This window comes from Salmo salar, chromosome 07 (assembly GCF_965601325.2).
Source record: "Salmo salar chromosome 07, fSalSal1, whole genome shotgun sequence".
Classification (NCBI taxonomy): Eukaryota; Metazoa; Chordata; class Actinopteri; order Salmoniformes; family Salmonidae; genus Salmo; species Salmo salar.
Window position 1 is genome coordinate 57,573,356 of NC_138297.1, and position 24,877 is coordinate 57,598,232.

The 24,877-nt window shown below is 46.0% G+C and overlaps 1 protein-coding gene across 3 annotated transcripts in view; it reads right to left on the reverse strand.

Moving 5' to 3' along the window:
* Positions 1-24,877, reverse strand: part of LOC106597326 (protein piccolo) — a 65,796-nt gene that overhangs the window by 9,937 nt on the left and 30,982 nt on the right. Inside the window, exons 5-20 of one of the 3 annotated variants that reach the window (XM_045722240.2) lie at positions 23,244-24,808; positions 18,152-20,276; positions 16,475-16,543; positions 15,529-15,617; positions 15,181-15,256; positions 14,493-14,618; positions 10,203-10,311; positions 9,545-9,612; positions 9,074-9,312; positions 8,758-8,808; positions 8,501-8,631; positions 6,791-6,817; positions 6,038-6,131; positions 5,823-5,894; positions 5,344-5,644; positions 4,316-4,528 (exon numbers count right to left, since the gene is read on the reverse strand). In XM_045722240.2, coding sequence (XP_045578196.2) covers positions 4,316-4,528; positions 5,344-5,644; positions 5,823-5,894; positions 6,038-6,131; positions 6,791-6,817; positions 8,501-8,631; positions 8,758-8,808; positions 9,074-9,312; positions 9,545-9,612; positions 10,203-10,311; positions 14,493-14,618; positions 15,181-15,256; positions 15,529-15,617; positions 16,475-16,543; positions 18,152-20,276; positions 23,244-24,808 — 5,355 coding nt within the window. The remainder of the gene's footprint in view (positions 1-4,315; positions 4,529-5,343; positions 5,645-5,822; positions 5,895-6,037; positions 6,132-6,790; positions 6,818-8,500; positions 8,632-8,757; positions 8,809-9,073; positions 9,313-9,544; positions 9,613-10,202; positions 10,312-14,492; positions 14,619-15,180; positions 15,257-15,528; positions 15,618-16,474; positions 16,544-18,151; positions 20,277-23,243; positions 24,809-24,877) is intronic. The other 2 variants (XM_082977788.1, XM_082977787.1) reach the window with 2 other exon arrangements.

Sequence of the window (24,877 nt, forward strand, 5' to 3'; positions counted from 1 at the left end):
TTTCAAAACTTGAATTGTTTAAATGCCTATTTATGTGTTTGCTTTGCAAAAGTTACGTATAATAAATGCACTGTTTATATTCACAGCAACTTCTACAGTAAGTAAGTGTGTAACTGACTGGGTTTGACCTGGGTCTTCTTTGTTCCACAAGACTGTGTTAGCCAGACGAGCTAAAGTCTAGGCACTTTGGGTCTGGCAAGGTTATACACAAAACCACCTCTGTTACATAAGTGCAGTGGTGAGATAGATATAGAGTATGACTGGTTGGTTGTGAATGGCGTGGCGTGGGATGTGTGAGTCACGTGACATGAACTGGATCTATGCTGACGCTCTTCTCTCTCAGGCCTCTCGACACGACAAGAAAAAATAAATGTTTGCTAATACCATTTAATGACCCAAGGGAAAAACGGAGTAAAAAAGTGTACAGGTACTTTATAAAGTATTATAAACTGCCCTGAATGCTGATTGGCTGAAAGCCGTGTTATATCAGACTGTACACCATGGGTATGACAAAACATTTATATGTACTGATTTAATGACGTTGGTAACCAGTTTATGATAGCAATAAGGCACCTTGGGGGTTTGTGACATATGGCCAATATACCGCGGCTAAGGGTTGTGTCCTAGCATTCCGCATTGCGTCGTGCTTATGAACAGCCCTTAGCCGTGGTATATTGGCCACATACCACACCCCCTCGGGCCTTATTGCTTAATGGTTTTATGGTAATTGCTGTCAAAGCCTGATTTATTGTTAGGGAACAATGCCGGAGCCCTGGATTGATAGTCTATTTCCTGGTATTAGCAAACTGTGTCTCGCTGCATGAATCTCTGGCTGTGTGGCTGGCTGTGTGGCTGGCTGTGCGTTAGCTCTTTCTCTCTTTCTTTCTCTCTCTCTGGTCACAATCTCTCCTAATATCCCTTTCTGTCTGTTGTACCTTGTCAGATCTCTTTCTGTCTGTTGTATTGTGTCAGATCTCTTTCTGTCTGTTGTACCTTGTCAGATCTCTTTCTGTCTGTTGTACCTTGTCAGATCTCTTTCTGTCTGTTGTACCTTGTCAGATCTCTTTCTGTCTGTTGTATTGTGTCAGATCTCTTTCTGTCTGTTGTACCTTGTCAGATCTCTTTCTGTCTGTTGTATTGTGTCCGATCTCTTTCTGTCTGTTGTACCTTGTCAGATCTCTTTCTGTCTGTTGTATTGTGTCAGATCTCTTTCTGTCTGTTGTACCTTGTCAGATCTCTTTCTGTCTGTTGTACCTTGTCAGATCTCTTTCTGTCTGTTGTATTGTGTCCGATCTCTTTCTGTCTGTTGTATTGTGTCAGATCTCTTTCTGTCTGTTGTATTGTGTCAGATCTCTTTCTGTCTGTTGTACCTTGTCAGATCTCTTTCTGTCTGTTGTACCTTGTCAGATCTCTTTCTGTCTGTTGTATTGTGTCAGATCTCTTTCTGTCTGTTGTATTGTGTCAGATCTCTTTCTGTCTGTTGTATTGTGTCAGATCTCTTTCTGTCTGTTGTATTGTGTCCGATCTCTTTCTGTCTGTTGTATTGTGTCAGATCGTTTTCTGTCTGTTGTACCTTGTCAGATCTCTTTCTGTCTGTTGTATTGTGTCAGATCTCTTTCTGTCTGTTGTATTGTGTCAGATCTCTTTCTGTCTGTTGTATTGTGTCAGATCTCTTTCTGTCTGTTGTATTGTGTCCGATCTCTTTCTGTCTGTTGTATTGTGTCAGATCGTTTTCTGTCTGTTGTACCTTGTCAGATCTCTTTCTGTCTGTTGTATTGTGTCAGATCTCTTTCTGTCTGTTGTATTGTGTCAGATCTCTTTCTGTCTGTTGTATTGTGTCAGATCTCTTTCTGTCTGTTGTATTGTGTCAGATCTCTTTCTGTCTGTTGTACCTTGTCCGATCTCTTTCTGTCTGTTGTATTGTGTCCGATCTCTTTCTGTCTGTTGTATTGTGTCCGATCTCTTTCTGTCTGTTGTATTGTGTCAGATCTCTTTCTGTCTGTTGTACCTTGTCCGATCTCTTTCTGTCTGTTGTATTGTGTCCGATCTCTTTCTGTCTGTTGTATTGTGTCCGATCTCTTTGTGTCTGTTGTACCTTGTCCGATCTCTTTCTGTCTGTTGTATTGTGTCCGATCTCTTTCTGTCTGTTGTATTGTGTCAGATCTCTTTCTGTCTGTTGTACCTTGTCAGATCTCTTTCTGTCTGTTGTACCTTGTCCGATCTCTTTCTGTCTGTTGTACCTTGTCCGATCTCTTTCTGTCTGTTGTATTGTGTCAGATCTCTTTCTGTCTGTTGTACCGTGTCAGATCTCTTTCTGTCTGTTGTACCTTGTCCGATCTCTTTCTGTCTGTTGTACCTTGTCAGATCTCTTTCTGTCTGTTGTATTGTGTCCGATCTCTTTCTGTCTGTTGTACCTTGTCAGATCTCTTTCTGTCTGTTGTATTGTGTCAGATCTCTTTCTGTCTGTTGTATTGTGTCAGATCTCTTTCTGTCTGTTGTATTGTGTCAGATCTCTTTCTGTCTGTTGTATTGTGTCAGATCTCTTTCTGTCTGTTGTACCTTGTCAGATCTCTTTCTGTCTGTTGTATTGTGTCAGATCTCTTTCTGTCTGTTGTACCTTGTCAGATCTCTTTCTTTCTGTCTGTTGTATTGTGTCAGATCGCTCTCTTTCTGCAGGTGTGCGTTAGTAGTATCCCAGCCTGTCTCTCTCCGGCTGCAACAATCTTTGCAGTCAGTCACACGACAGAGACGTGCGACTCTCACCTCCTTCCCTCTGTGGCCTCTCTTCAGACATGGCTTTCCTGAAGGTCAGGTGTCTGCCGTCTGCTTGGCTCCCATTGGCCGATGCTGCCGGGCCCGGCGGGGCGGGGAGCGAATCGGATTGGGCTTTCTGAATGGTGAGCACGCCCACTATGGTGTGTCTGTGGTGCCTCAGGGAGAGGCGGCCTCTTTGGGCTGGGGGGTAGGAGACTGGAGGGGGTAAGGGGCGCAGGCGCGGGACAGGGTCACGCCAAGGGGGTAGAGGGCAGAGGTCAAGGCCGGGGGCAGGGGGCGGGCAAGATGGAGACTCAGAAAGCAGGAATATCATCACCATTGAAACCAGCTTTACTGTCAGTCACATGCAGCCACAGTGCGCTGTGCACAGTCGCCCCGGCCCTCCACATCACATAGGGGTGGGCCGTGGGCCGTGGAGCGTGGGGCGTGCAGCGTCTACTGATGTGCATTGTGGTCCAAAAAAAAAAAAAAAAGGGTGGGTGGGAGAGGGGCAGTGGACTGCATGCACAGCCATCTCCGAGTAGAGTAGCTTCAGAAAGCCGGCCATTTTGGTATAAAACAGAAACCAAAATAAGTCCAAAACACAGGGAAAAAAAGGGATGAATGAAATTTAAACGGAGGGAGAGGGTTAGGTTGGGAGACTTTCTTCTGAGTTCATCGTTGTAAATGCTTGGATCAGGTAGCTGAAACGATTCAAGTGATATATAAGTGTAATTCCTAGCCTTCCCTCTCTTCGACCATGACACCATGACTAGTCCAAACTGAATAAAATATACTGTGTCTACTAATCTACTGAGTCTACTGTGTGTACCATGGTAGTCATTGACTTGATTAGTCATGTGAGAGCTCTGGCAGTGGTGCTGTGTTCGGACACTGATTGACAATTGGTCCCAAAGTGACTTTTCAAAAGCCCTACTTCTTAGTTTGGAGTCAGTCTTGTTTAAGATCATCGTTGTCATTCTGTGACATTGTGTTAACTGTCTTACGAAATGAATTAATACAAGAACATTTAAAAGAATGTTTGAAACAAACTTGGTTTAAGGGAGGATGATTAAGACTGCAACCTTATCATTTGTTATTTAAACGTTTAGTTCCAATTTATGACATAATTTAACAGAGGGTTTAGTGTCTGTTTTTAGAAACGTTAGTTTAATTGTAGTAATTGTATATTTCCTTTTTATCAAACTTTTAATCAATGAAGTATAAAATGTTTTTAACAGCAATCTTAGTGGCTCTGGAGGTTTGTTGAAACAGGGTAAACTTAGGAGTAAACTTAAGTGTAAACTCTAAAACAAGAAGTGCTAGAATACGGTAAGTGTGATGCTGGATCTACACACCGTGGGAACATACAGAAGAGAAGCAGTGAGAGGGGGGGAGTACGGAAGGCACCAGAAGTAGGAAAAAGAAAAAAAAGGAGGGGAAAAAAATAGAAGGAAAGGGGGAAAAAAGAGAAAACAAAGAAAACAGCTGAAAGTGGACAGAAGGGGAACAGATGAGCGCAAGGCGGCCATGCTGCGGAGGCTTTATTTGCGTCTTTTACTTGGTTGGAGGCGGTGCTGTTGCTGCGAAGCCGGAGCTTCACCCGTTGCTACAGCGACACCGCCGTCGCCATCCTGCTGGTGTTGCCTTGCACTTTTGCGAGGCGCCGCACGTGGAGCCGCACGTGGCGTATGTTGGCTGTGGCCCTCGGACGGGGAAGGCTTCGATGTGCCGGGGCTACTGTGAGATTTCTCAATAGTGGGCACCTGCGTGTCTAGAACAACCAAATTCACCAATTACCATCTATTATTACCATTAAAGCTACCATCTGTTGTTGTGCTCTTCTGTTTTTACATCAGGGCTAGATAGCTACTAAGCTACATGCCACATTCTGTAGCGCCCTGTTTAAATGACCCTTTGGAAGTGGGTATTTTCCAATTGTTTGGGCCACATAAGTTTTCCACTTAAATTTGGGGTTTTCCAATTAAGTTTAGGGTTAAGACTGAGGAGGTGGGGGTTGTTTTCAAGCCTTCCATGGCCATGTTGTGTAAGGACGGGAATGGAGGAAGCTGAGAGTAGGAAAAGTCTGAGCTGAGGGGAGTCATGGCAACAGCAGAAAATAAAAACATGGCAAAGCAAAGAGCATGAATCCAAAGCTGTAATGGGTGAGTCTGAATAGTGAGGGAGAAGTGACAGAGGAGGGATAGAAAAAGAGACAGAGAGAAAGAGAGAGACAGGCAGAGAGATAGATAGGCAGACAGAGAGAGAGACAAAGACAGCTAGAGAAAACAAGAGAGAGAAGTGAGAGACAAAGACAGATAGAGAAAACGAGAGAGAGAGAGAGAGAGAGAGAGAGAGAACGAGAGAGAGAGAGAGAGAGAACGAGAGAGAGAGAGAGAGAACGGGGGGACGAGAGAGAGAGAGAGAACGAGAGAGAGAGAGAGAGAACGAGAGAGAGAGAGAGAACAAGGGAGAAAGGGAGAAAGGGAGAGAGAACCAGAACAGGTACAGATAGAGAGAAAGGAGTAGGGTAGGCTGTTCATGATGACTAAGAGGTCAGAGGGAAGGGAAAGACAGAACCTCTCCTACCCTTGGCTGGATCAGGGAAGATCCCGTGGCTCCGGCTCTTGATGACCGACGACTTGGGCGAGTCCTGGTTCCCGTGGGCGGGGGTTTTGGGGGAGGCGTGCTGCGAGGGGGGCTTGGGCGAGTCCTGGTTCCCGTGGGCGGGGGTTTTGGGGGAGGCGTGCTGCGAGGGGGGCTTGGGGGAGTGCTGGCGCCCCTGGGCTGAAAGAGAGCGCCGGTGGTGCTCTCCCTCACTCTGTTCCTTCAGAGGGAGCCAGCGTGGGACGTTATCCATGTTAGCTGTGTTGGACAGGTCCATCAACACCTAGAAGAACACCCACACACATCCCCTTTAACATCAAGAACACCCACACACATCCCCTTTAACATCAACCTCACATAGTGGATGGCTGCTACTTATAGGTAACTTACAGCAGCATCACGGTAATGTATGTCACCCTCACAGAAGTGCTATGGACAAAATGCATGTCTCTCTCTCTCACCTCTCCCAGAAAGTCGTTGGAGGAGCACTTGTCGTAGTCCCACACGCTCACCTCCAGCAGCTTCTTCCTCAGCTGAAACACACCGCGCACACAACACACGCACACATTATTATTCCTCGAAACTCACAAATGCAGTTTTCACAGTAACCAACACACGTGAAACACACAGGACATTGTGGTTATTCCAAAAGCAGTTAGTGATACTGTACCAGTACCTGTTCCAGGTGGATGTTCTTATAGATAACAGTCTGGTTCCACTCTGGGTTCAGACTCTGGCCAGCTTGTTTTGATCTCCTCTTATTCTCAGCACTGGAATCACACACAGACAGAGCAGGCCATTAGCAAGGTATATACACACACACACACACACACACACAAAACACAGAAATTCAGAGCACAATAGCACAATGTTAGGGTGCAGGGCACAATGAAAGGAAGTAGCGAGCTATGTTAAGATGTAGGGCACAATGTAAGGGGGTACGGAACAATTTAGGGCACAATTAAAATGGAAGACTATAGGGAACAACACTGGATACAATGGAAACCACAATATCAAGAACAACGTCAGGGTGTGGTACAAAGTAAAACACAATGTTAGAAAAACAATTTAGGGTATTTTATATGTCTGACAGACATGTAGGGAAATGAGTTATGGGAAAGTGGGGAATCATATGTTAGGTCATATCGTAGCGATTAGAGGTAGAGTCTACTGTAGTATGCATATTAGAACACAATCTAAGGAGGTAGGGAACAATATGAGGGCATAGGGCAGAAGTGTACAATGCATGGGAGTGGAAAGGTGTTAGAGTGAGTACACAGTGACTTGCTGGGGTTATACGCTCGTCACCAGCTCCACATGCATTGGGCCCTGAGCCTTCAACTCAATCGTCATCACAATCCAGGTCCAACCTTACTACAACCTAACAGCAACCATCAAAGTCAAAAGTCAGAGTGGGCAAATCACATACCTGGCATTCTGGACAACCATGACCTGACTGAATGGGTCCAGCATGCATTAAATATAAGAACAGCATACAAAAACAAGGGTCAGTGTCAGGGGGAGGGTGTAGGAGTGTGTGTGGGGTGTGTGTGGATGTAGTTTTGGTGGGGGGGTTAAGTGAGCAGTGAGGGTTCAGGTGTGTGTGTGGGGGGGGGGGGGGGCAGGTGTGTGTGTGTGTGTGTGTGTGTGTGTGTGTGTGTGTGTGTGTGTGTGTGTGTGTATTTGGGGAGGTCAGTAACAGGGAAGTGGACATGGGGCACAGGATATGTGTTGGGGCAGTGAGAGAGGAATGTGTGTATTGTGAGTGTGCATTTTCCCCCAGCGTGTGTGTGCTTGTATATGCATGTGTGTAACACTATAAAAGTCCAGTGGTCTCTAAGGACTCCATAGATAAGGGTAGGGTAAGTGGGAGAGCTGATTACAACATGACATAATCACATTGAGCACTGAGATCCAGACGGCTACAGTGTGGATCGTATTACGAGCTATTATGAGTCTTATCGATTTCCCTGCTCTATTCTGCCTAGCAACAAGAGCAAAGGGGAAAACTCAGCAGAACTACATGGCAAAATATAACATCATTTACATCATGTTTAGGGTATTACATGTGTGTCGTTTGACGCTGGTTAGGTGTTAATGACTCACTTCATAAAAACTAGGTATCAAATGTCTACATAGAAACCGTTCCCGAGAATGGTATTTACATTTCATGTCATGTGACAGGCTTGTAACAGGCTTATCATAGTGGCATCATGGAATTGATCTGACATCAGGTGTGGGTGCATAGAACACAAAACATGCCATGGCCAGCTAAAATCAATCGTTAATCGATTTTAAGATGAATGGGAGTTCGTTTTGAGCTTTCCAAAATGGCTTCCTTTTGAAGTGGTCTAGCCATGGTTTTAATGGTAATTTTGGTTCTATGCATTTCTTCCGTATGAATGCGTTTGTCTACATGACCTGAAATTCATAAGGCCTTTTACACACGTGAAACACCCTGAAACTAAACTAATCACCTTTCCAGTGTTTTATATACACTTAACACAATTACAGTAACACTTTACCACACAACCATTCAACACTGCTATCGATAATGCTTCCACTGCGATATGACACAGTTCCTTATTAACTCACAGTGATGGACATCCGATAAGGAAATGCTCTGGTAACATTACAGAGCATAGATACATGGACAGAGCACAGCAACAGAGCAAGGATGAAAAGTGAAAGAGTTACATAATGGCTGCAGTGTGTAGGCTACTATAGGTGATCTGTGAAGTATACTTAACTTCTCTCACCAAAGAGATTGTTCTCTCCTTGACTTGACTTGTTCCAGTGTTTCTGTCCCTACCTCTCTGCTTTAGTCTAGAATCCAAATGGAATACCACTCCTCACTGCAAACTAAACTGTATATACTTTCAATTCAATTAAAAAAAAAGTGATATTCAGTTTGGATTCCAGACTAGCTTTCTTTCTTTGGTAGGGTTGTAGAATTCTGATAAGTTTCCCAAAATTCCCAAGTTTTCCAGAAATCCGGATCGGAGGATTCCGGATAAGCCGCTTATTCTCTCCTGACTCCAAGAATCTTCCAGCCAGGATTTTATTTAGAAACCTGGGAATTTTGTGAAAGTTATCAGAATGTTGTAAACCCTACTGGTAGCGTATCCAACAGACTCACCCCCTCCCCGGTAGGAGGTAGACTTTGACGAAGGGGTCGGAGTAGCCGTTGTTGTCTCGGGGGGCCAGGTTCCTGGCTTGGAGCACGTGAACAATCAGGTTCCCCAGCTGCTTGTCATAGTTGATTTGAAGCTGCAAAATCAAGAGACGGTGGAATCTCAACGAGACAACTGGTCTTAGTAAAACACCTTATGAAGTGCATGGATATACAAGCAGTGGTGAGTCAAGGAATGTCAAAACAAGGCTTGGTCAGCTGACCTGTATCTCTCCAGTAACAGGGTGGGATTGTGTCTTCACTGCGTCCGCAGACTGGAAGATGAGAGAGAAACACATTTAAAAACAGCAAGAGTGTGTGTGTGCATGCAAAGAACTGTCAATGAGTACAGAATTATGCATAAGATTAGTTAGAAACGCTTTCAAACTAAAATGCATACAACATACAGTATGTGCCAATATAGAATTTCCTCTATTGAAAATTAGACAGTTCTTTTGAACATAAAATATGTTCTAGTCATGCAACCAGAAGATGACGCCTGTGTTCAATTTATCTCCACATCATCCTCCACCCGTTCACCTTGCTGCTGTGGCGTTTCTTGCTGACGGAGGGCGACCCCGGCTGGCCCGGACTCTGGATGGCGCTAGAAGTGGCCGAGGCGGCGCCTGAGACGGCAGAGTGGGGTCCTTTCTCTCCCCCCACCGTGGAGGAGGAGGACGTGGCGGTGGTAGGTGGAGGAGCCTGCTGCTGGGACACCTTCTGTAGCTCTGCAGCCAGTTGCTTCGGATCCACCCCCGGAGACCTGGGGGGTCTGTCACCTAGAGCACAGACACACACGTATGGACACAAATTCACAAAGAGAAACACACACACACACGTTTGAAGTTATGGAATCATTCACTGTGGTAGAGGCCATAGTGATTGAAATATTCTAGTTGCAGAACCTTAAGGGATTTTGTACCTTTAGTGAGGAGAGTCAAGAGAGAGAGGGGAAGTTGAGAGAGAAGGGGAAGGACACCCTGGGGTGAAGAGGCTAAGCTCTTAGTCTACCTGGTTTGTTCTGGTCTGGGAGATCAAGGTGCTGAGAGCCCTCAGAGTCAGCCAGCATGTTCAGATCTCTGAGAGAGAGGGAGAGAGAGAGGGAGAAAGTGAGAGAAAGTGAGAGAGAGCAAGAGAGAGTGGGTAAGAGAGAGAGAGAGAGACAGGTTGGGAAGAGAGAAAAGAGAAAAAAAATGTGTCAAAAAGAGAGGACAGAAATGAGTGTGAGAGAGAAGTCACCAGTAAAGTGAGGGAGTGCGAGGCAATGAGATGAATTTAGAGAAGACTGAGATTTTAAAAAGAAATGTATTCTATGTGAATCAGAAACGGCCCACTCTAGAGAACTACTGAAGCTAATGAAGACTGCTCACTTTCAAATATTTGAGGTGGAACCCCCGCAAGGCTCTTACCAGTGAGTGTAGGTGGCTGTGCTCAAATATATCTTAAGGCTTAAATTCCTCCTCCTCTATCAAATCGTGACGAACGATAAAGGGAGAAGAGAGAGAGGAAGGTAGCTGGACAGAGAGAAACTGAGAAGGAGAGGGAGAGACATAGAGAGAATGAGAGTGACAGGAACAGAGAGAGAGAGGTAGCCTAAGACCAATAAGAAAGGGAGAGACAGTCACAGAGAGAAAGTGGGACGAACAGGGCGAGGAAGAAATATGCTCACAGTCTCACGCAGAGTTCTGCCTCGCCACACTGCTGTACCACAAGCCCCTGCACTTCCTCGTAGGTCTTCCCCGTCAGAGGAAGCCCGTTCCACTCCAACACCTGCATTCCTATATTCCCCCACACACACACACACACACACACACACACACACACACACACACACACACACACACACACACACACCACCACACACACACACACACACACACACACACACACACACACACACACACACACACACACACACACACACACACAAACATAGTTAGTTTATTATATGAAATGTATCACACCTAATTCTCACACTCAAAAACTGAAACCAATTAGCTAAGTGTAAAGTGTATCACCTCACACACAAACAGAAACACACCACACCATCATCAATAACACACAGTACCAATGAGTCCTGTTTTAACACCACAACACACTGCTGTGCAGCCTCCTATAAACGCTAACTCTTTCTCCAACAACCCCATGCTTCGAAGAAAGTTAAACCACATGACCACAGGGTCAGTAGCAGGGTTTGGATCAATTCCATTTCAATTCAGTCAGTACGAGATCACATTCAAATTCTAGAATTGAAAAGTGTTGCTTTTTCACGTCTTCTACTGAAGTTTTCATTCACTTCCTGAATTGAAATGGAATTGACCCTGGTCAGTTCAGGAAAAAGCACCACACACACACACACACACACACACACACACACACACACACACACACACACACACACACACACACACACACACACACACACACACACACACACACACACACACACACACACACACACACACACACACACACACACACACACACACACACACACACACACACACACACACACACACACACACACACACACACACACACACACACACCAGTCCTTACAGCACTGCAACGAAAACACACTCTGTGCTGTCCAGCAGCACTCACACAGGTGAAAGCGAGTCTTGACGTAGGCCAGGTAGACTCTCTGACTGCGCCGGTGCTCCTGAGCTGTGTTACCCACATGGAGTTTCACACTAGTTACTCAGTGACACAGTATGGCAGTATGACTCATCACACACACTCGGCCTGAGCCTTCGCACCTGCTAGAATTGACACAATTCTGTATTCACACCGCTCACTGTGAGAAACCATGTTCCAAAGTTTCAGCGGAAGTGTCACCTTACACAGAGACACTTTGTTTGGAACTGACACAGTCATAGCTGCAGCTCTCCATGGTAACGTTTTCGCTGACAAAACGATGAGCTCTGCTAGAGTGAAAGGTAACAGTTTCACTAGGCTACTATCCATCTCCTTCAGGCCTGGATGTTTTAGTCATCGGATAATAAATACTTCTGGTGAATGCAACTTCTTGGGATCATCTTAAATGTGTGTGTTAATGAGGGCATGCAGATATGTGGAGTAAGAAGAACATGTATTTAATTTGAATGAGGATTGATGATCTGCACTGTTTGGAGATGGACATTTATCAGGGCCGTGTTCAGTAGGGAAAACATCTTGAAACAGAGAGCTACTGGATCTGAATTTGTACAATAAGAAGAACACAGGTGTTCATTATCAGGTGCAAAATGTTTTGCGATGGTGTGCCCTAATGAACACAGCCCAGGTGTTGACTGTATGCAGAAGAGCTTGAAGATGGTGCCTCCACAGCTGACCTATTAGACGAGTGCAGAGGTGAGATCCAACCTGTCACAGCATTGATAAATACACACACAGGTCCAGACCAACCTGTAGTTAAAGATCATTCTCAGACAGCTGATACAGAGGAATAACAGCTGTTATTCAATTTATAAAAATGTTATTTAACCTTTATTTAACTAGGCAAGTCAGTTAAGAACAAGTTCTTATTTACAATTCAAGCTCATGATAAATCAGAGAGAGAGGGAGGGAGGGAGGGAGGGAGGGAGGGAGGGGGAGGAAGGGAGGGAGGAAGGACAAAGATAAATTGAAGGAGGAGAGAGGTCAGGTGCAGGGAAAAAGGGACAGAGATAAGGGAGGGAGGGAGGGAGGGAAAGATGAAGAAAAATGGGGAGAGAGGGCACACACACACCGAATGCATGCACGCAAACACAATAACACAGACACACACACAGTGTGACAGATGGATGGCCCTAGCTCCCACCAGGTGGCTCTGGGCTGTATCTCTTCCCTCTTCTCTTTACAGTCCTCCGACCCACCTCTCATACATCAGGCCCCAGACAGCCCCTACAGAGGCAGGGGCCACAGCCGTGCTAATTCACAACCGTCCAGCATGGACCCTGTACAACCCCCAGACTGAGACAGAGAGAATGAGAGAGAGACCAGAGAGAGAGAGAACGGAGAGAGACCAGAGAGAGAGTGAGAGAGATACCAGAGAGACCAGAGTGAGAAAGAGAGAGACCAGAGAGAGAGAGAACGAAGAGAGACCAGAGAGAGAGTGAGAGAGATACCAGAGAGACCAGAGAGAGAAAGAGAGAGACCAGAGAGAGAGAGACCGGAGAGAGACCAGAGAGAGAGTGAGAGAGATACCAGAGAGAGCAGAGCGAGAAAGAGAGAGACCAGAGAGAGAGAGAACGGAGAGAGACCAGAGAGAGAGTGAGAGAGATACCAGAGAGACCAGAGCGAGAAAGAGAGAGACCAGAGAGAGAGAGAACGAAGAGAGACCAGAGAGAGAGTGAGAGAGATACCAGAGAGACCAGAGTGAGAAAGAGAGAGACCAGAGAGAGAGAGAGACCGGAGAGAGACCAGAGAGAGAGTGAGAGAGATACCAGAGAGACCAGAGTGAGAAAGAGAGAGACCAGAGAGAGAGAGAACAAAGAGAGACCAGAGAGAGAGAGTGAGAGAGATACCAGAGAGACCAGAGCGAGAAAGAGAGAGACCAGAGAGAGAGAGAGACCGGAGAGAGACCAGAGAGAGAGTGAGAGAGATACCAGAGAGACCAGAGCGAGAAAGAGAGAGACCAGAGTGAGAAAGAGAGAGACCAGAGAGAGAGAACGAAGAGAGACCAGAGAGAGAGAGTGAGAGAGATACCAGAGAGACCAGAGCGAGAAAGAGAGAGACCAGAGCGAGAAAGAGAGAGACCAGAGAGAGAGAGAGACCGGAGAGAGACCAGAGAGAGAGTGAGAGAGATACCAGAGAGACCAGAGCGAGAAAGAGAGAGACCAGAGAGAGAGAGACCAGAGAGAGACCAGAGAGAGAAAGAGAGCGAGAAAGAGAGAGACCAGAGACACAGAAAGAGAGAGTGAGATAGAGAAAGATACACAGCACCACTGGGCGTGGTCTCCCTCCAGTCAAATCAATAAGTCTCATGAAATTCATTTCTGTTAATAGGACACAGCCATCCATCTTCAGATAGTGTTGTATTGACAACTGGCCAGGAGTGAGACTGTCTAGGGATAAATGGACAATGCTTACTGCTTGTTGTGCCTAAGGCACCTTAGTTTGGATTCAGATCTATACCACTCTGGGCCCTAGCCCTACCACTGAGTTTTAGCACATTCCCAGAGATGTAGTAGTGAAATAATATGGGTAAACCCTGACCGAAGGTCAAGATGACAGGAGTAAAGTAACAGAAACTCTAATGTGAACATTGCTAAGTTGGAGTAATAGTTGCTAACTTACAAAGCCATTCCGAAACATACAATGCATTTTGAGCTTTGATTGAAGAAAACCTGTGATATCATTACATTCAGAATTCTGAAAGCGCTTGGGTGAAATCTCTCAAACATTTCGTTCTCTAAAGCTCCCCTCCCCATGGACCATTGCCTGGAGGTGACAAAACAAAATGCAAATTAACTTCTATTTTTGTCATCTCCGTGTCATTCCCCCTCAGTCCTCACATCTCACTCAAGTCAGATTCCTCTCAAACCATCTGTCAACAGTGAGGATAGAGAATGACAGGAGAGAAAGGTAAACAGAGAGAGATACGGACAGATAAACAAATGGATTTAAGGAAACAGACAGATGGAGAAAGACAGATAGAGCTACGATTCCTTCTTCTGATAAGAATCACTCATGTCCAGGCTTGGACTACTTGATTCTTGCAACTGATTGATTCTTAAAGGGGAAGTACATTTCACATATAGAAATGTCTCTCTCAAATGTTTTTTTGAGCAACATAAGCACTTGACTGATATACCCATTTTGCACCATTTCATATTCATTATGGCCACGCAGAAAATGAAAACAAGCATTTCTTATGGGACGAGTTCAGGTATTCCCTTCCTGGTTCAGTCAGTTTGGTGCCTAATGAATACGACCCAGAAGTACAGTATATATCCCAAGATTTGTGAACTTAACTTACCCTCTAGTATCTTCCCAGTCTGTTGGGCAACTCCTCCAGGTAAGACTTTAGCTACGTAGGCTCCGATGTCTCCGTTGGTCCCTGGAACCTCTTTACCTCCCACCACTCTGATACCCAATCCATTCCCTGGAAATGAAGAGGTAGAAACCCACAAATGAGTGAGAAGCATGAACACACACAACTATACACATGCACGTACAGTGGTCAGACACCCATTAAGAGTATGCATGCACAGGAATATGTATCCAGAGTAGAATGTAGACACACACATTTATGTGCACGCACTCACACACATACATACATACACATGCACACGCCCACATGCAGACACACAGTAGTTTAGAGATCAGTCATTTAAACTAAAGAGTAAATACACGCTTATCACACTGACACAGTCATCCAAATCCCACAGACAAATGGTTCATTTTAGCACTTCTCCACATAAACAAGCACCTTCTTTGTGGCCTGCTGTCTAATTGCAAAAAGCTTATCCGGTGTGTCAATGATACGCCATTTTGAGCCAGGATGGATGACTGATAAGAGTGGAGATGTGCCAAATCAACAGAGCAGCCATGAAATGTCTACCCCATTTTGGGTCAAGACAAACATTAAGACCTGTCACTGTGTTAAGACAGCTGTGTTTATGACAGATTGTGTCCATGTGCAAGGTAAACTGTGTTTCCCTTACCTGATACGCTGCGGTCCTTGGGATCCCTCTGCAGTTTGACTCTGGTGTGAGGAAAGGGGTAGTAAACAACCTTCCCCTGAGAGACACATACAGGAAACTACATAAGTATTTTATAGGCTATTACACCTCAACAGATAGCTGCAGTTACGGATACAAATGCATGCTTGAAAATGTCTCCACAATTATGTAGTCATGAATATGTATGCAATTAGTTTGGGTTATTTCTGCAAGAAAGAATAAACAGTAAAGCATTGTTTAAAAGTCTGTGCATACGGGCATTTCTCAACTTTATGACTTGTGCCGTGGGTGGGTGTGTGCGTCGTGGGTGGGTGGTTGCGTGGGTGTCACCTGTCTCCTGTCCGGCCCTTGTCCGTTCTCTGGTCGTCCCTCGCGTGGTTTGTCAAACCAGTCCGTTGCCTCTCGCTGTAGGTGGTAGGCTTCAGAGACAAATAGGCCATGATCATTAACCCTGTCAATCAGTCCCTTCTAACCTATCAGTGGGGACAAGCTTTCTGATTGGTTGGAAGAGGATTGCATGCTGGAGAGGGGACATGCAGTTGAAACAGGAAGGAAGAGAAAGAGGCCTCCAAGAATGGTAAAAATGTAATAATTTAGGGCATTTTAAGATATAAATGACAAGCAGCTAAATGATAATACTTTCCTGTTGAAATATTTAACGCCAGGGGTAACTTTAACTTATCTTAGCTTATGGCAGATGTAATTTATTGGCATTAATGTTTGGCATGTTTTTGGTGTCATGTTTTTCATACTATCATGCCAACCTGACCAATGCTCTTTTTAGTTACTATGGCACAGTATAGGGTTAGTCCGTTTTCTTTCCATAGTTTATCACAACCAGCACCAGTTACTGTACAGTATGTAACCATGGTAACAGTCTGATGTTTAGGCCAGTGTAGCTCACTTTTAGAGTGCTGGTAAATGTGAAAATAAATGTACGGTTCTGTATCTTTAGATCAGCATTGACAAACTGCAGGTTTGAATTTCTGATTGGTGTAAAGCAACGTCCCTGACTCATCAATAAGGAACAAACGGTACACAGAAGCCAGCTAACATCGACCAACATTGAGTCATATTGGAAATACATGTTGACGTCTGGAATGGTTAAGATGTTGGCTTATGGATGATTGACAGGTAGGGGGCAGGGGAGGAGAATGGAACTAACATGTTTAAGGTTATGGTTAAGGTATTGTCTACATGTTGGCTTATGGATGATTGACAGGTAGTTGGCAGGGGCGGGGCAGGATAATGGAACACCCTAGAACTAATACTCTACCGTTTGGGATATTCTCATGTGATTGTGGGGGATCATCTCTGTTCAGTGCCAGCATGGAGTCACTTAGGGCTGTAACCAAGGGAAATTGATAAACATGGAGTTTTCTGCCCTATATGACATCATGTAGGTCAAAGGGTCAAGTTCTACACACTTATTATGGGATAGGGTCATAGGGACTAGGGTGTTTACTTCCTGTCATGACAAGACCTATTGGCACAGATGTAGATTTTGTTGTTCATATGTATATGAAATCAAGTAAACGGTGTTATGAAGGGGATTGTTTTAAAATAGACAGGGTTGTCAGCAGAATAGAGATGGAGACATAATCGTGAGAGAAAAGAGAACTGTAATGCCTGCATTTTGTTGGAGCATGCGTAAAAGACCCAGATAAAGAGTGACATCACAGAATCAGGAAGAGCTTTGTTCATGCTACAATAAACATTATATTCCCCATGCAACATGTACAACAAAGGTATGACACCCATGCACGTATTCAGACAAACACATGCAAATTAAATGTATTTATTATAGATTAACGGAACATGCATTAACATAACATGCATTGGAAAACCCTTAGAGATGGACATGTGAGAAAGAATTCTAGAAAAGAGAGAAAGGATCCTTCCCATTCATATAGAAATTGTCAAGTGTATATCATCCAAATAAGAAATACTGCACTGATGCAATGATAATACTGTATGTATCTGACTACCACAACAAAATACATTTAAACCTTCCAATAGATCTGTAATAGGCCTATCATTGTCTAAATAGATCATGTATAATGTAACATAACATGCAGTGTTCACACAGATACACATTCCTATGATGTATCATATTTTGTCCTCAATTGAACTACTGAATTTGAAATAAACATCAAATATCTGAAGGACAAAGCAATAAACACATTCCATAACATTTTGCTAGCCAGAGGTACTTTTTCAATTTATCACTTTTGAGAAAGCGAGGCTCTTTTCCCATTTCCCTGCACAATCTGACCTGAGCTTTCAAGTAGAGGGATTATTCTACTCCCAACACCTGGGCATTACATAAACAAGCAAGTTGTGAAATACTACGGAAGTCCTCTAGGACTTAATGTACAAAACCATATTTTCAAGTATGTCAGTTATAGAGCAGAAATGACAACATTTAGCAAACTACACTGCTGATCAGTTTCAGAGAGAGAATGCTATTGGAGGAAGGATACCTTCTACATATATATAAGTGACAGACATTCTAGAGTAACATACATAGAGCTTAAATAGGAAAATATATCTTATATAGTGATTCCAACGCAGACACAATCACATGCATTTAGAGACCAGAAGAGACCCAAATGAGGGATTAAACACCAAAAGACATCAACATAGACAAATACAAAATACAGCAATTACATTCAGTAAAGTCAACTTGTCCTTTGTATTGAGACCAATACATCAAATCAAAGGAAGAGGGAATGAATACATTCAGAATAGACAATAGATGAAGAAACCAGTAAAGACACAGATAAGACATAAAGAAAGTCAAAAGTCATGGGTGGTGCAGGTGGGTGGTTCATTGGGTGGTATATTGGGTGGTATATTGGGTGGTATATTGGATAGTTTATTGGGTGCATACAAGCAGAGTCAGTTTGAAATAGGAAGAAAACAATTCTGAACTGATGCCGTTGTTGTTTACCTTCGCAGTCCGACATGGTGCCCTGGAGGTCGTCCATCAAGACGTAGCCCCGCCCCCTCGTTGGCTCTTCCCTCAGGTGCTGCTGCTGCTGGGAGTCCTGCAGGGAGAGGCACGAACCAAACTGGTCCCGTGAGTCGGCCGAGATGGGTGGCAGGGGCCCCGCCGATGCCCGCGCCATGCCCATAGGCTGGCCCACAGGACTCAACGGGCTCTCCTCCTCAGAGTTCTGCGCCACGATGGGGATGCGCCCCCGGCCGCCCTGCACGATGGGCAGGCTGGTGGGCTTGGCACGCCCTGATGGCATCTGGTAACTATCTGAGGCCGCCTCACCGTCCCCCTTGAGCCTCAAAGAGGAACTGGATAGGTCCCGTTTGAGTGAGAGATCCAGGCCATAGACGGAGTTGGGCCTAGAAGAGGGCCGTGACCGGCTGCCACTGGGGTAAGAAGTCGAGTCCAAGGCCAGGCTCTGGCCGAAGTTGAGCGAGCCAGCCAAGTTGGCACCCAACGTGGAGCCCAGGTACTTCTGCTGCTCTGCAATGTTCTTGCGTAGTCCAAAGGTGATCTCGTCCTGAAGGAGCCGGCTGGATCTGGGAGAGGCACTAACGTTACTGGACCCTAAATAGCTGGTATAGTCTGTCTCCAGACTCCTGCCGTCTTGCATCGAGGAGTACTTGGAGACTTTGGGATCGGTCAGCGGGGCTTTGTGCTTTTGGTACAGCATGGACGCCGGGAGCTGCTTGGCTGCCTGCTTCTCTAGGGTCAGCCGGCTGATGCTGTATTTCTCCGTCTTGGGGTAGTGTCTTTGGGAGTAACTCTGGGAGGAGGAGACACCCGAGCTGGGGGTGCCGTAGTAGTTGTGGGAGAGACCCGTCAGCGGGTCCAGGCTCTCTGTTCCCCCTGTGCTCCTTCGGAACTCCTGCTTCAGCTGCTGCTTGAGGAGCTTCAGCTCGTAGGGGTCATCCATGGAGTCCTCATCGTCTGGGGTCTTTCCATACCCGGAGTGGAGCCTGGAGCTGGAGCCCAGGTAGTCGGTGGAGGTTAAGTCGGCTGCACTTCTTCGCAACAGCCTTTCTGCTTTAGCCAGCTCCTTCTCAGCCTGGGCGTAGCTGGATGAAGCCAGACTCGTGGAGCTCTTGGCCAGCTCTGCCGCATCTTCTAGGAGGACGTAGCTTCGTGGAGTGTGGTGGTGGTGCTCCACGTCTCCATAGAAGGAGTCGGCCGACACGTTGGACATGGGGCTGCCAGCCATACTGCCCCCCACCTCCAGGGCCCGGAGGTCCAAGTGGTTACCGTACTTGTCGTACCTGACCCCTCCCATGTAGGCAGAGGACACGGGGTCGGGCTGTCGGCTGATGACTTCGTACTTTGACGACGCGTCCAACTCTTGGATCAGGGCCGCCTGCCTGGCTGCCTTCTGCTGGAGAAGGAGCATCTGGTGGTAGCTCTGCTGCTGGGAGCTAGACAGGGAGGGGACTGAGGAGTAGATGGACTGAGACTGGTAGGACTGGGGGGACTGGTAAAGTGACTGCTGCTGGTACAGCGTCTGGCTCAGTGGGTACTGGTACTGGGAGTATGTGCCATACTGGGCCTCGTGTGTGGTCTGTGGTGGCACAAAATCATCCAGCTCTGACTGGGGTGCCGTCCTGGGGCGCTCCAGCCCGTGGCTTCCAATCTCTTCATCTTCTCCACTGCCGCGGCCGCTCCGTGTCTCCCGGATGTTGCTGACCTCGCTGTCTGACATGTAGTCACGATCCTCGGCCACGCTCTGCAGGTAGGCCCGCTCCCTCTTCTCCCTCTCCTTGAGGAGGGCGTCTTTCCTGCGGTTGATGCCCATCTCCAGGTAGCGTAGCTTGGCGTCGATCTCCTTCTCTTCTTCGTCCAGCTCCGCCTGCTTGTGGCGGAGCTTGGACGACTCACGCTCCACCATATCCAGCTCACGGTCGATATCCTGCAGGATCTTGGCCCTCGCCATGTTGGTGTTGCGGCACATGCGACGGCGGGCCGAGCCAGTGCTGTAGGCCGTCTGGCCGGCGGCTGTTGCCTCCTCCTCCGAGGGCGGGTTGGGCAGGGTCCTTTTCACCTTCTTGCCGGTGCCAGTTGGGGTGCTGCCCGACGAGCTTTTTCCCTGGCGGAGAAAACCAAAACAAACAAATAGTTATAAAAACGAGAATAAATTGCTTCTTTAATTATTTATACTCAAGCGTCACATTGTGATTTCACACTGAATGGGTACAGCATCTGAATGATGACTTTCTCCAAACCTTTACTACATGGACTAAATTAACTGGAAAGAAGTGTTAAATCTTTCATGATTTCAATTATCTGATTAAATTAATGGATGACTAAAATAGAAGAGCGATCTCTATCCCGGTGTCTCTGTGTCCTGATTACAATCAGGCACGGACAAGAATCTGGTGTCCTCAGAGTGAGGGAAAGCTTATTGAGAAACACAGCATATTGATTGCTGGTGAGTTTCACAGGAAGATACTGTATGTGCCCCTGGCCATAAATGTTACTTACTACCTTAAGAGCAGCCTAAAAATATGTAATTTATTCACATTAAACCCCTATGGATCTGTGGCATATCAATACTTTCCTACAAGCTCAGCTGTTTGTCCACCCCTTGTATGTACAGTATGAGGAGCTCTGTGGTGTGTCACTCAGGCAGAGAACTGATTTATATACCCCGGGAGAGGGCCAGAGGAACAATGAGAGGCTTGATTAAGTATGTATAATGCTTGGCTGGTATACCATATACAGTGCCTTCGGACAGTATTCAGACCTTTTAACTTTTCCCACAATTTTTTTTACGTTACAGCCTTATTCTGAAATGGATTAAATAAATAAAAATCCTCAGCAATCTACACAACCTATATACAGTACCAGTCAAAAGTTTGGACACACCTACTCATTCAAGGGTTTTTCTTTATTTTTACTATTTTATACATTGTAGAATAATAGTGAAGACATCAAAACTATGAAATAACACATATGGACTCATGTAGTAAACCAAAAAGTGTTAAACAAATCTAAATATATATTGTATTTGAGATTCTTCAAAGTAGCCACCTTTTGCCTTGATGACAGCTTCCTAGAGCTGGTCACCCGGCCAAACTGAGTAATCAGGGGAGAAGGGAGGTGACCAAGAACCCGATGGTCACTCTGACAGAGCTCTAGAGTTCCTCTGTGGAGATGGGAGAACCTTCCAGAAGGTCCACCATCGCTGCAGCACTCCACCAATCAGACCTTTATGGTAGAGTGGCCAGACGGAAGCCACTCCTCAGTAAAAGGCACATGGCAGTTTGCCAAAAGACACCTAAAGACTCTCAGATCATGAGAAATAAGATTCTCTGGTCTGATAAAACCAAGATTGAACTCTTTGGCCTGAATGCCAAGGATCACGTCTAGAGGAATCCTGGCACCATCCCTTCGGTGAAACATGGTGGTGGTAGCATCATGCTGTGGGGATGTTTTTCAGCGGCAGGGATTGGGAGACTAGTCAGGATCGAGGCAAAGATGAACAGAGAAAAGTACAGAGAGATCCTTGATGAAAACCTGCTCCAGAGCACTCAGGACCTCAGACTGGGGCATAGGTTCACCTTCCAACAGAACAACGACCCTAAGCACACAGCCAAGACAACGCAGGAGTGGCTTCGGGACAAGTCTCTGAATGTCCTTGAGTGGCCCAGACAGATCCCAGACTTGAACCCGATTGAACATATCTGGAGAGACCTGAAAATATCTGTGCAGCGACGCTCCCCATCCAACCTGACAGAGTTTGAGAGGATCTGCAGAGAAGAATGGGAGAAACTACCCAAATACAGGTGTGCCAAGCTTGTAGCGTCATACCCAAGAGGACTTGAGGCTGTAATCGCTGCCAAAGGTGCTTCAACAAAGTACTGAGTAAAGGGTCTGAATACTTATGTAAATGTGATATTTCCGTTTTTATTGTAATACATTTTTATGATAAAAAAATTGTTTTTGCTTTGTCGATATGGGGTATTGTGTGTAGATTGATGAGGGATATATTTTTTTTAATCCATTTTAGAATAAGGCTGTTACATAACAACATTTGGAAAAAGTCAAGGGGTCTGAATACTTTCCAAAGGCACTGTCTCTGGATACCGCCCAACTCTAGTATTTATAACCTACTGTAAGTATATATCTTAACTTAATCATCTTCCATTACATTTTGACTATGTCTGAAAGCGGTCCCATGGAAACAAGTTGAATGAAAAAAAATGATATGAACACACTTCTATACCTGTGGTGTTTATGAAATTCAAATGTTATGTTTTAATACAACTAGTAGATACTAAACGAATAGCTGTAACCTTTGTACTAAGTCATTTGCAGTATCTCAAATATATCCTGATCTAGTTAGTCTGGTTGGAAAGAAAGAATGTGGAATATCTACCAAGGATACTACCAGTCCCAAATCACATTGAAGAGGCACTGTGCAATGACTCAATGTATGAAATATGAAAAATGGAAACTCTTCTAGAAAATTGCCTCCAGTCTTGCGGGCTTTGCCTTCAAACTAAAATGCCAATATAAATATATCAGCTTTAGTGCAGCAATGCCTTTGAAAGGGCATTCTATGAGAGACTCATATGAATTTAGACAGCAAACTCGCCAAATGAATAGCAAGCTGGGGGCTACATTAGATCTGTATGAGAGAAACGGAACTGCAATAAGACATCATTTTCAGGGCAATAATGGAGTTGCGTTATGACAAGAAGTGCAACCTGGAAATACATCCAAATCTGGTTTCAAAACAGAACAGAAATGCATCCAAATCTGGTTTCAAAACAGAACATTATCCTGGATTATGCTCTACTTTGTTTGTCCAATGTCACAGTATATCATACTTCGAAAAACTCAAACTCTAGTTGTCTTAATATAAAATGACAAAATAAACCCAATTATCTATAAATAATAATATGCATGTGTTAGAGCCCTTTTGTACCGTTTCTCCTTGGGGTGAGAAAACTGACCTTTTATATAAAGCCTGCGTGCCTAAGGGAGAAACTCTATGCCCATTTGAATAGAACACATCACAACTGCAAACATTTATTAAACCAGAACTCACGGAGTAACCGTCGCCATACTGGAAACTGGATGATGCCCTCTCCTCTCCAGTGGGACTCATGGGCTTGGGGTCGGACATGGATCTCTGCATGGCCTTAGGTCCCTTGGGGCTGCCGGTTGGAGAAACTTTGGTCGGATCAGTACTCCCTCTTATTCTCTGTGGGCTTGTATCACCCAATGATTTCTCATAGGACACAAACTCAAGGGATTTGCTCGGGGATATGCAGGGAGATATGGGAGAGTAGAGAACATTGGGGGATTTGGGCGGGGCCTGAAGTGAGGAGGGGTCAGCTCTGAGGTGGCCAGACTGTTCTATCTCCAAGGGCGTGGGCCGTCTCTTGTCTTCCCAATGTGGACTTTCCGAGTCGGAGAGCTCCATCCTGGCGTCCATTCTTACATTCCCCGCAGAGTCTGTCTGTATGGAGATCTCAGAGTGAGCCTGAATGGACATATCGGAAGTCTGTCCGCCTCTGTCCCCCCTTGACGTGCGAGGCCTGCTACGTCTGGCCCGAGCAGGCTCCCACTCCTCCTGGTCCTCATCGTCCGTCTGCACGCAGCTGTCTACGCTCTTCTTGGCCGTGCTTCTCTTCTTCCTCCCCGCCGTGTAGGCTTTATCGACAACACTGTCCTCGTCATCCGTCTGACACCCACTATCCATGATTTTCCGGGCCAGCTCGGTGCCGTCCGGCCCCAGGACGACTGCCTCCTGCTGGCCGTGCCCCAGCAACACCTCCCCCGGGTACATCTTCCGGAACTTCTGCTCCTCCAGTTGTGCCCGGAGCTGCTCCTGGAGCCTCTGGATCTGCTCTAGCTGCTGCTGCTGCTGGGCATAGGTTTCCTTTTGCATCATGAGGTGGGCCTGGCGCTCATCCTCCTGCTGGCACAGGATGGCCTGCTTCATGGACTGCAGCTCTTCCAGCTCCTTCTGCACCAGCATCTGTTCCTGCTCGCGGAAGCGCTGGATCTCCTGACGCTCCCACTCCAGTTCTTCAGCCAACCGCTGCTGTTTGAACTTCTCCATCTCCAGAATCTCACGCTGCATCTGGTACTGGCCCTCCCCTGGCACACAGGGCGAGGACAGGGCCTCCAGCGAGGCGGCGATAGCCTCCAGGGACGCGTCCGTGTACGAGTCCAGCCTTTCCAGGGCCAGGGTGACCGTTTTGGTGGTGAGGGCCGTGGAGGTGGATATGCCATCTTTAGCGAGCTCCAGGTTGAGGGGGACGTCCCCTTGATCATCTGCAGAGGTGGTGGAGATGAAGCTGTTGGACCGAGTCATGGGCTGGTTCTGGAGAGTGGACAGGGATGGCATGGTGTCGCTGGTGTGCATGCCCGCCGACAGGGAGTTGTAAGTGGTGCTAAATATGGACCCAGGTTGTGTGGTGATGGCATAGGGCGATGGGATTGGTACTGAGACTGAAGAGTACACCACCCCATTGGAGGATCTCAGGACACTGCTCGTGCCAAAGTGTGTCCCAACAGCTCCATTGACTCTGGCTTGGGAATATGGGGGGATTATCATTCCTGAATATAACCCTGAGCCTTTGGTGGAGAAGTCCAAAGCTACACCTGTTGGGGAAAATACATCTATTGAGTCCACAAAAACAGGTAGCCTTAGTGGTGAAACATCAGACAGAA